Below are 12,709 nucleotides of genomic sequence, written 5' to 3' on the forward strand. Positions count from 1 at the left end.
GTGATCTACGAACATTCGTGACGAATGCCTTGGTGTTCAAATACGAAATCAAGATCGATTGCCTATCATGGCAGTGATTTTCGTGCAGAGTTACGGATCATCAATATATTTTTCGTTTTGTTTTAGTTCTCCCGCAGCCACCGGCAACAACGACGCACATAGCTCGGCATTGGCTTTTGAACTGCCCTTCGATGTCGAAGCACCTAAAGCTCCAGTGAAGCCTGTTACAAGACGTAAAAAGATATGTACTGTAGCTTTTTCGAGGCAGTTCCCGAGGACAAATAAAGTTGATTTGTCATACACCATCGCCTTTTGATTGTTTGCTTTGGGACAGCATGATCGTTGCTCTACAGCAAGACAGCAAGCGCCGAAGACAAACCACAAACGGACGAGGCCGAGGGGGGTGGTAGGGGGGACGAGAGGAGAGACGAAAAACCCGAGGAGAGACGGGGAAGGAGGTTGGGAAAGGAGGTCGGTCTGCGCATGCGCACTGGGCCCCAGCTTTTTTCCCGCGCTGCCCAGCGGAGACGCTGTGAGTGGCTCCTGGGGATCACGTGGTTTGGGCGCCCGCCATTTTCCCTGGACCATTGCGTAAACGGCAGCTTCCGGCGGATGGTTTGGTCCGACGCAATGTTGCTAACCGACAAGATGGCGGCGCCAATAGGAAGTGTAGAGTGCGAGGAATCTTCGTCCAAAAGGCGTATTAATTGGGCTGCACAACTACCGAGGCACTGATACCCATTTAGGAGGACAACCTGTCCGAACCGACACTTTGCTTTAGGTATTCAGCTGCTAGTCGTAACCAACACAACTTCTGTACCAGTGTTCTATTATCGTTTTCTACTGATCGAGAAGCGTTAGAATTTAGTAGAGACATATGTGCTCACGTTACAACCATCACTTAACTTGAGAACCCTAATTCGCGTGTAGAGGCCTGCTGACTACGGTTTGCGGGAACTGCGGTTAAGTAGGGCGACTATATTAATCGTAACCACGATTTATGTTGCCCATGCAACAAGGGTACTAAACCGGCGCCGCAATAAAGAAAAAAGACGAGGCAGAGCAGCGTGACGCGACATGAACACCGAGGCCCCAAAAGTGCGGTAAAAAAATTATATCTCATTGAAAAATAGATGTTTCGGGGCATATATCTACTTATTAATGACCACTTTCGTGTATGAAACTGCACTTCTTCAGGTTAGAGGCATTGTTGCAACTAACAGAAATATACAGGATGTTCATTTCTATCCATTACAGATTAATAATAAAAGCTATGAGAGCAGGATAAATGCGGAGGTGGGTTCTACGGCAAGGTGGACCTCCTCTCGAAGGGAGGCGTCTAATTACCTAAAGTTCAATAATTAACTCTTCAATTAGAGAATTTCGGGCAAAAGCAAGATAGCAAAATAGGAGACAATCTTCGTTGAAAGCTTTTAAAAATCCTCAAACGAGCTCGTGCAGTGAAATATCCATCGTCGAATTTCGCCATATAACTCATACCGTACAAGGTACTCAACTGCCAACACGACAACCTATGCTTCTTTCATCGCCTTTTTCTCAAAAATCTGTAAGGGATAAAACTGAACGCCCTGTACAAGAGATACATTCAATTCAATTCAATTTACTTTCATCTTTACGATGTGGAGATGGGAAATAACTTCCCTGGATGATTACGGTTGTCGGCAATGCGAAATTTGAGTGCCGCTGTTGAGGTTGAGCAAAGTGTAAAGCATGAGTGAGCGAACGGAAACCTGAAGGGAGCAAGTGAGCAAACAAGGAGCTGGACTGGAGGTGAGTGAGCAGGAGTCACATGCATGTAGCGACCTCTGGTCCGAAATAGCAGAGTTCAGGAGAAATTAGGATGGACTGCTGATGCTAACATAAACTCTGTATAGTTTTATCGGAGCAGAGATTACCACAGGCGCGCCATATCTGCTGCCTACTTTTTTATGTATGGGGCAGGTGCTGGCCTGCCTGGTAACCTGTTAACCCGTTTTTCTATCGCATCCTTTCAATTTTTTGCACGTGTTACCCTGCTATAGGGTCATTCCATGCCAGACGTCCCAGAGATTTCGCTCGACAATCCCCGATCTCCTTCAAATAAATTGTGGTCGATTGTTTCCACGCAGCCAATGCTCTCCCGGCTTATTTTTGCCGAAAAATTTTTTTTTTCGCGCCGTGGCCGCCTCTTGCAGATTGCGATTTGACATATAACCTACCTGGCAAAAACAAAAAAAAAAACAGAATCTAACAAAATAGCTTTTCCGAAAATCCCAACCAAATGTCTTCTGAGTGAAGGCAAAGCCTAATATGTACTTTCGCGCTGAGTTTATGCCCCGTAAAAACTAAAATTTTTGGAATTTTTTGCGGAACTCTGCAATTTTTCATGGCATTTAAACTATTTAACGGTGTTGCGAAGGAGGCATAGAACACGTTAAAATATTTTGAGGCGCGCAGTCTTGGAAGGGTATGCAGGAAAAAAATGAATTTGGGAAATATTGCTTTTTACCACACATTCAACCGCCAATTGCACACTCAGGTGGTCCTGATAAAAGTATGAGACAAATTGCATTTGATAGTACGCCCCTTGAACATTTATTTTACAAAGTTTTATCGAAACCTTTTTGTTGTAGCAGCAAAAACAATTTTTGAACTTGGTCTCCCCCGCACTCATCCGGCATTCCCCGCAAAGCTGCTTCACCCCAAGAAGCCTCGCCGCCGCTGCCGCCAGGCACACACGGGAGCAGCCCAAACCGATTTGCCGTGCCTGCGAAAACATGTTGTATGTATAAGTTAACTTTTGAATCTTCAGGTGCGCATGAGAATGCGCACCTGGTGAATGTGCACCTGGTGAGAATGCGCATGAGGTGCGCATTTGCGGTGGAGCAGTACACAAGGAGCCCTGGAGCTAGGGATTTACTTCGTGGACGACGGGTCTGCACCTATGACATCTAGCTCACTTTGATCGGAGGCTACACCGTCCTTCTGAGCTGGCTGGTTATATTCAATGACTCACTTGGACAGATTCAAGGCTTTCCTTCTGTTATTGTTTCTTTTTTCTCTCTCTCTCTCTCTTTCTGTGTCTCTCTTTCTTCTTCTTCCTTTCTGTTTGCTTCTCTTTGCTGTTGGGGGTAGCAAGCCTCCATCATGACTAAGATTTCCATCCTTTTTTATCATCATTACACATACCCCACCCACTCCCTTTATTGCCTGGTGCCGTAAAGTCGGTGTTAGTAAGCGTTGTGTGCGTCATTGCTCGAACAGGTTAGGTTATCCAATGGCCCGCCAGTGCCCGTTGTCACCGAAGTACATCCCTAGGTCCAGTGCTCCTACTGAACTGTGTCGCCGCAGTAGGACGTTCGTGAGAACCTGAAGCTTGGAAGATCAATTTCTCTAGGTATTATTATTATTATTTTTTGCTGAATAACGCAGATTGGTTTTGGCAGCTCCCGTGTATGTTTGGCGGCAGCGGCTCGATATAGGGTGAAGCAGCCTAGCGGGGCAATGCCGGATGAGTGCGGGGGTGGCCAAGTTTAAAACATTCGATGTTTCGATGAAACTCTGTGAAATAAATGTTCAGAGGGCGTATTATCAAATGCAATTTGGCTCATATTTTTATCAGGACCACCTCAATGTGCAATTGACGACTGAATATGTGAGATCGAGACTGTAACTGTAATAACGATGAAATAAGAGGGAATAGAAACTTTATTTAGGGCAATGGTGTTTTGATAAGTTACGCATGTTATACCTTGCTAATACATACATAGTACATATCTCTATTTATACATGTGTGATGCACCTATACTTACCCTAAAGGCTGTGTTGAGCTCGTCACCTCTATGAAGCACAGAAGATTGGTGACAGGACTCCAGCTTGCTTCAGACCTTTTCGCACTTCTCCTGGGGCGGTAACTTCGCGTACGTCGGCAGCAAAATGAGCTGAGCAAACAGGTCCTGAGTGATTTCATAGCCGAGTGCTTCGACGGACTCTCGTTTTCGCGCACAATCCTTCGGAATCTTGTGGTAGAAAGCGTCCGTTGTCAAAGATTAACGGTTTCTGCATCCCAGAACACTGCAACGTACACCAGGTATCTGTGGGTCTTTCGAATACGCGGAACAGCAGCGACAGACAAGTAATCTGATTACTTTCACCGTCTTTTACTTTAAAGATCAGCTCCGGGGGTGCCTTGACTTTTTGAAACTGTAACGATATCCTGGAAGCCTATATCGAACTGCGTCTGAAACCACCCTTCATTTCCAGAAAATGGCCCCATATTTTAAATAATCGTTAATTAACCATTCCCAAACACACATGGGGGGCGCCATTTTTATGACGAAATTCGTTTAGGCGGTCTATACCGCTGACGTAAGGGGTATCAGTGTTCCTCAAGACATCCCTCCCTCTCTACGGAGCATACGGGAATGTAGACAAGCGGTGGTGTCAGGGAGCGTCTGCTCGATCAACGTAGGCTTCTTGATTGCAGTGTTTGTTTTTGTTTTTCTTTTTGTGGGATGGTTTGCAAATGCCAAAACACGTTGTTGATACCATCTGTGCGCTTAGGATTCGTGCAATTATGCTGTCGCGATGCCGGCCTGCGGCTAACTGGTGAAAAGCACCATGAACGTCACGTATTATCAACCGAGCCGTGCTACGCCTATACACGAAAGATATTTTTGTTGGAATTGTAGTTACCTTTGATAAAGTAGGTCAACTGCTTGCTTAATTGCGAGTCTTCACTCTCATATCGTAACCGCTGCATCACTTGCTGCTTGCGAAGTCACACAATACGCACATATATCTCTCTCAAATGGCTGGCGTTTGACGTTCCCGGAATAATAAGCTTATTTAAGGGCATTATAAATAATCGTGTGAACGAGTCGTACGTGGCAACGACATGGTATTGTATACACACTGTAGGTACGTACGTAAGAATTAGGCATGAATGACAACTCTAGCGACATATTCCTGATGAACGTATTTGCCGAAATTATACATTGTCGAGAGAGCAAGTACCGCATACAAGAACAAACAAGATACTTACATGAGGACATACATGGCTTTCGAGAGCTCAAGAGCAGGACAAAACGAAAGGAGGAAAAAATAAAGGCGTAATACGTTGCACAGTACAAGTACACAGTGAAAGTGTAATTATCAGGGATGTCTTTGCATCTCACTTCCGCTGGTTCACAAGACCGATGCAGTCATGCACAACACATTAATCAACCACTAAAAAAAAACACAAAAAATTTTACGATGAGTTGCTTGCATACATCACCTGGCCATGTAATTATTGCATCTGGATCTGGATATTGGTTTCAGCAGCCAGGTTACTTCTAGTATCAATGCACATTTCCACACATTCCCGAGATACTGTAGTTTCACACATAACACATAATTTTATTGCCATAAACAGAGATCATAGAACTGCCCGACAAGTCTGCATAATGTTCACCACGGGTGAACAAGGACACTGCGAGATGGACAAATCCTCGGCGCAGTTGAGGTGTCCTGTGGCCAGCCTTATATAGCCAAGATGAGGCCATGCCCCGCTAATCACTGGGAGGGGTTGCAACACCATCACCGGACGTAAACGTAAAAGAAGTCTCTTTGTACCAATGTGTGTTTTACAACCAATATGGGAATAGAATTGTATAAAATGGGCACCGTGAATACCGACACTCATGTAGCTCTAATGTCACAACCCTGACGGCTACCAACGGGATTGGTTGTAGCTGTGAGGTCTGTGGCATCTGGTCGAGGGTTTTTATCTCGCGAAATATGACACGTAACAAAAATAATTATTTCTTATTAGTATTATGGTGTGGAAAACATGCATCCATAATGTAACAAACCACATCGATGGAAGCGTCCCAGCCCCTTTAATCCTTCCACGACACTTCATATAATTCAAATGACTAAAGCACCTGGAGTAAAGTTTACCGTGTGCAGAGGAAACTCGTGTTTTCCTCCCAATCCCTACTCTTCTACAGAAGCCACCGATTAATGGCGAATGAGGTGCCGAAAACCGAAAATGCTAGGTATGAGATTGCTTGTACACGTTCACTGAGGCCCTTCTGTTGTCCACTTGCTTTGCAGAGTTGTCAGTGTTTTAGTGACTCATTCACTGTATCTCTTGCGGTGCGCTTGTGTAGTCTCTTGCTTCTGGTCAGGGTCTCATGAACAGCCACTGCACACAGAGATTGAGCACAGCTCCAGTAAGCTCCTGGACATAGACTAACATGAAAATTAGCATTATTAGAATTATTAGGTTATGACCCACAGGCTATGATCATTAGGTATGACCATTAGGTTATGACATTATTAGGTCATGACCCACAGTTTGAGAAACACTGCTCTACGCATTCGTTCCAACAATAATCTGGCATCCTTCAAAAACACCATCAAACAGGAATTTTCTGCTGATACGTAGGTTGACATGCAATTACTTTTTGATTATTTGCATTTCTGTGCTGTGCAATATCTTTGCTATTTGTTTCTTATACTTGTCATGTGTTCTTGGTATTTCCGTTCCCCCCAAATTTTGTAGACATTTGCATTCACTGTGTCTTGGACTGTTCAACAGGGCTTGCCCTCTCAGTCCTGTTATCAGTGTATACTGTCATGGAATAACAATAAAAACCTGAAAACTTAAGAAAAAAATCGTCTGAAACACATATATCTGACTGATTCCTCTAACAATCTCCTCACAAATGCTCGATGAATGATAGTTCATGTAACCACTCCTCTGGCTGCATGGCACAGGATATGCACCTTGAAGATGTCGTTGTGGACAGAAACAAGCTGTAACAGGCCGAGGAAGTTTAGATGATGTGGTGAACTTATGAGTTTGTTGTTGCCTTGAATGGGCAATCATCGCTAAGAAGTAAAACTTATTTATGTTGACTATTGCCTTCAAAGTCGAACTATAAATTTTTTTATGTTCTGCACTTGTCTTGTTATACAGGAGTTCACCCAAATGACTTTCTGAAGCATTTTTGCAAGAGCAGCCTTTTGGGAAGAAATAGGCAGCAAAATCTCAAATTGGAACACTGACCTTACCGAGCAGTGTTTGTTAGTTGTCGGGGTTGTACAATGTACAGCTTGGTACAAAAGTTTACGGACCACCATGGTGTCACATTTCTCCATTGGAGTGACACCCTAGCATCAAACAAGGGCGGACACACATACTGAGAGATAGATAGTCACCCGTTTCTTATTCGATCTTTTGCTGGTAGCTGGCAGAGGACTGCTCCGATGAAGAAAAGTGCAGTGCCGTGAACTTTTGTCTCAGGCTGTACACACTGTTGTGTTGTACTCATACAAATTCTGAACTGCATGCCACTTCTTAGAGAATCTTTGGAAATTTGAAACCATTATGCCTTAAGTGTCACTTCTAGTGCATGCGCAGCGCAACTGATTTTCCTCTCCCGAAGGCCAAGTCTCACCTGCAACTTCGGTCCTTTGGTGCTGTCCTGTTTGTCGTCGTCGAACGAGGCAGGTGCCGCATCCCTTCTCAGCAACCTTTCGAGTCCAAATCGGCCGTCAGGCGGTTTTGCGTAAAGCACCCGCATGAGGGAGTTACAAATATGGCGGGTTTATGTCACCCCTTTGGCCCAACCCCTAGACCCACAACCCAAGTTGCTCTTTTTTGCCGTGGGCTGGCAATACCGTCGGGTGTCCCACAATCTTCAAATAATTGCGCGTAAAAAATACGTCGAATTGAGAAGTAAAGCTCTCGCTCAAACAACAATGTTAGGCACAACGCTCGGCAAGAAAACATGGGGATTAGTTTTCACTTTTCAGTCACTTTAACCTCCCTTTAACCTCCAGTCACCTCCGAATCCTCCGGGAATCTCCTTCCTTTCAAACTTTTTTTCAGGTTGGGAAACAAAAAATCGGATGTTCAATACGTCGAAATCGTAAGTCCTCCAGAACCTGCATTGTGTTGCCTGATTTGTGAGCCGACGCATTCTCCTGCAAAAGGAGAACGTCCCTATCTGGGAAGAAGGAAGTCACTGAAAAGGCTAGCCAGCTGTAGGATTCGAACCCACATCGTCTGGATTGCCGGTCCAGGGCTCTACCAATTCAGCCAAGCTAACACACCTCCCCAACGACTTCCAGGGTTGCGTCATTTGAAGGGACAAACACATCCACTTACTCACTCATTCCACTTTCACTCTTACACGTTTTCTCACTGACGCACACATTCATACGACTGGGCAACGCAAGCGGATTTTGTTGAACACGATGGAAATTGATGTGCTGAGGCTCGAACACACAAGAAAGGACAACGCAACACACGAGCCTCAACTTCTTAAGAACAATGAAAGAAGGAAGTCACTGAAAAGGTAAGCCAGCTGTAGGACTCGAACCCACATCTTCTGGATTGCCGATCCAGGACTCTACCGATTCAGTAAGCTAAGAGAAACGTCATCATGACGTTGGTAAACAGACTAAAACCGAAACAAATAGGAAGGGGAGGGCTGGGTTCCATGAATGGGCATTTCTTCGCTGCCTCCTATTGAAAGAAAAGTAGGACGGAAGGTCATGTCCCTTTCAGGGACCATCGTAATCCCCTCAAGACCGAGGCTCTCGGGCGCGACCTTGTTCGGCTCTAGCTTCGAGCGTAGTTCAACTCTACCAAATTGGTGGCGCTGTCGAACACTTTGACGTAACTTGTTTACAAACAGGGAGTGGTCAGTTCCCTTCGTCCTTTTGGCACATCACTGCGCACATAGCTTCGTCAGTGAAATCTACATCGTGTGTCCTCTTTATCCATACAAATAGACACGTGTGGTCACAACATATTGTCTGAACTTGTGCTGCAGTTTTTTCCAATTTCTTCAGAAACAATAACGCTAAAGAGATCATCAGAGAATAAATTATGAATTTATTCTCTTAATGCAGGCAGGCAGGCTGGATTTGGAACCTCCTTTCGTCAGACTGAGAGCGATTGCGCTTAAAAAGTAGTCGCGTGTTATGGTCCAGTGCTCCGTAAAGCATGATGTTCAGCTATTTTTTCCGATGGGATAGCTCATGAATATTACTGTCAATTATCATGAATTTGAGTGAATTCGGCACGCTTTTCATATTGGTGGGGTAAAAAAGTCACCATTACTTGGCAAATTTCCGAGTTCAGTTCGCAAATATTTACATCATTAAACTTACGATACATAACATTCGCATCAGGAGGTGGCAAAGACCTAGTAAGAACGAATGCCGTTGACCGCATGATTCTACGTGGCGTAGTTTTTTATTATAATTCAATGACACGTTTTATGGGATACCCTGTATACGCTTTGAAGTTGTGTCAAATAATGTCCAATTGTGTTGTGTACACCCTCCGTTATGTTGTTCCCGGATCTCCGGGACTTTCCCGTATTTACAGTAAATAAATAAATACATGTATTCCTTCATGTCGTGCACACCTCATGCAATGGCCGAACGCGCGTCACGAACGCTATGCGCCGCGAGTCAAGTGTCCTCGGTGGTATTGGAAGAATAGCAAACACGAGAAATGAAACATCTGGTGCCTTGGGAAGAGTTATTTTACATGTTCGCACAATTAGCGGTGCAACAGTACAAGTGTTGGGAAAAAAAGACGCTCGCACTTCACATGTAAACAGAGGTGGCTACCCGACGGCTGTCACGCAAGGTACTTTCTTCGGTGGCCGCATCGCCGCGCCGCCAGTCCTTATTAGAGATGCTTTTCTTCTGTTTGCAGTGATGGTTTACAGTGATAATATTCTAGACCAAGTGGGGTCACCCTATGGCTGCACTAGCAACCTTCTGTACCACTGTTCTCATTAATTCTGACGAATGAACTTTTTCGTCATGAAACGTAGAAAGGTGTGAAAAGGTGGCAGGACAACGTCTGTTCGTTTGACAGCACTGATAGCTGTCGTTTTCAGAAAAAGGGTCGGATCAGTGTAGTGCGAGGAAACTGGGGATGATTTTTGTTGCTGCTTCGGCACAAGAGCACTTCCTCCATTGCAGAAAAAGCAGCATCCTTTGCTATGTGTTACAGTGTTACGTTCCTGGCTGTACGAAGGCATCCGGCGCTAACCCAGAAGTGACTTCGCTCACAGAGCTTCAGCTCGACTTACAGGCGCCCGCCAAGGGCGTTTCTTGATTGGAGTTGTCCGTGTGACGTTTTCTTGGATTTTCAATAAGGGAAACTCGGCATACTCTCAACATCTTGCTTCTGCTATTGCCATGCATCACATCAAATTGCCCAGAAACTGCTCCACTAATTCGCGTCAAATTTTCAGCGTTATTGCTGGTGATGAACGAGTAGTAAAATGGCGCTACAGCTTCGGAATCGACCGGGACGGATGTCTCTTTGTAGTGAATTGAGAACGCCTACCGTGCCTACCAGATATCGAGGACGGTGTCAGTTCGTCCGAGGACTCGTTAGCAGACTTGTCGAAGGCTTGTCCTCTTGGTGTCGTGTATTTTTCATTGCTTAAAAAATAGCCTTTCATCAGTTGACACAGCAACTTCTGTAACATACTAGAGCTGACTAGCTTGATTTATATTTAGTTACGTTTTATTAAGGCGTTAGCATCAGAAGCGGGGTTTCAAGGAAAAGTGTCGGTGTCGATCCGTGGTCAAAACGTGGAGAGGGAAGTACACCGCGTGAGAGAGGAGGAGGGCAGTGGAGAGTTGAGAGTAAGGGAAAGTAGGTCACGGAGCGGAAGCCATTGTACGCGTGCTGTGGCGGGTGACGTCACGGAGAGGAACGCGTCTGCGGAAGCGGTCTTCGCGGCCCGCCAGATACGCCGGCGATTCTGAACTTGCGGGTGCGCAAGGCCCGTATGGGATGAATTCAAGTACACAATGGAGTATGAACCGAATACCAGTGCCGGGCCAAGTAGGCGCCAAAAGAACACGGATACTGAGCGAAGGCGACGAGCTGCCGAAACCGAGGAACAACGCAAGCAACGTCAGGCAGAAGATGCCGCTTCCCTGCGCCGAAAGCGGGCGATCGAGACGAAGGAAGAGCGAAAGCAGCGTTTCAAAATACGGCGCGGGCGTGGAAGAAGGCTTGTGCCGCTGTTGTGGCTATGAGTTGGTAACAATTAGTGATAGTTAGGGGCGGATAGATGTGGATAGTGGTAGTGCGTGGGTCGACTGGATGCTAACGCATTTCCGCCGCCTTAATTACACTAATGGTCCTTCAATTTTTGTGTGTTTCAATTGCAGGTTTTCATCACTGGTCATATTGCTCCTGGTTTCAATAATCGAGCCAATCCAGGACAGGTGGCATTCCAGTTGTACCACAAAGAGCACAGTATGAAGTTCAACAGCCTCATGTCAGAGTATGCTGATATTGTGGCTGGTCAGTTCTATGGTCACCAGCACTCACATGCCTTTGTGCTCATCTCCAGTGGCTCAGGTATTGTTATAGAGCTAATTAATTACAGGACAGTGCTTCCTTGTAGCTTGTTGCTCAGGTGTTAAAAGAGAGACGGCAGAGCAGTGTCATTCATTTTCTACTTACCTTATGTTGACGTGGTTAAGATTACGTAAGCTCAACAGGTACCTGCAGGTGTCCAGAGTTTCTTGATCCGGCGTTGTAATTGATAGTTTGTGATCGCAAGGCAACTAAGACAATGAACAACGTCATCGTAGTTCTGCCGTGGATCAATTTTGCGCACCAACAGGTTTTAATCTGCACTGGAATGTAAGCACATGGCGCCTTGTATTTGACGTCTCTTGCGCAGGACGACACGTCTTAGTAAATTATGCCATGCCATGACGTTGCTGGCATCCTCAGCCCGGTTTGAACTTGCAACCTTGGAAACATAAAGCAGGCCCGTTACTATCAAAGCTCATGTACATCTGGCATAAATATAAAACCAGCGAAAAATACAGTGAACATAAGAGAGCGCTGGAGTCCTCAGCATTCCGACGAGAAAATAGCTTCATAAACATAATTGTCATCAGCATATGTGAAGCATGCAACAAAGGAATCTTCCGGAAACACATAAACATTACTACAGTTTTTCCCGTTGTATTTAATCCTCGTAATCACTTTTAATCAGTGTGCCGTAGAATTTAAGAGGACATACCACCCCCTGTTTTCTATGTGAACTTTGCATAGGTTTTGTGGCTGAACTACGAGACAGATCGGATTGCGGAAACCTTCATTGGAAAGGTGACGTCAAGATCTCTTAACTCTGGGAACTGAAATATCGCTCTAGCGTTGTAATTTTTTTTTACGGACCCCTGAAGGTGGGAACCCCTCTGTTTTCTATGTGAACTTTGCATAGGTTTTGTGGCTGAACTACGAGACAGATCGGAATGCGGAAACTTTCATCGGAAAGGTGACGTCAAGACATCTTAACTCTGGGAACTGAAATATCGCTCTAGCGTTGTAATTTTTTTTTTAAAAAGAAAAAGAAATGAATTTTGTCGCTACAGCTTCAAAAAATCCAAATAAATAAATGAAAGCAAATAAAAACAATCCGCTTCTGAGGTTAACCGGGGACATGTTTCAGGATTCAAATGACGCGTTTTTGGTGTGTTTTTAGCATTCTGTTTTTCCGAAAAAGAATTAAAAGTGAGTACAGGCATGCATCCAAGGCGTTTACCACTGATTCCGGAAGGTGGCGCCGTCCGCTCGCAGCGCCCGAACGTAGTCCGCTCGTAACCATCCGCGTATTTCGCAGCAGCTGATCGGCGTCCGTGGTTTCGGCGGTTC

General features: G+C 45.1%; 1 protein-coding gene across 1 annotated transcript in view; it reads left to right on the top strand.

Annotated features, from left to right (window-relative positions):
* Positions 1 to 12,709, top strand: part of LOC135396543 (acid sphingomyelinase-like phosphodiesterase 3b) — a 248,546-nt gene that overhangs the window by 125,445 nt on the left and 110,392 nt on the right. Inside the window, exon 4 of the mRNA XM_064627580.1 lies at positions 11,209 to 11,401. Coding sequence (XP_064483650.1) covers positions 11,209 to 11,401 — 193 coding nt within the window. The remainder of the gene's footprint in view (positions 1 to 11,208; positions 11,402 to 12,709) is intronic.

Source organism: Ornithodoros turicata, chromosome 6 (assembly GCF_037126465.1).
Source record: "Ornithodoros turicata isolate Travis chromosome 6, ASM3712646v1, whole genome shotgun sequence".
NCBI classification, from domain to species: Eukaryota; Metazoa; Arthropoda; class Arachnida; order Ixodida; family Argasidae; genus Ornithodoros; species Ornithodoros turicata.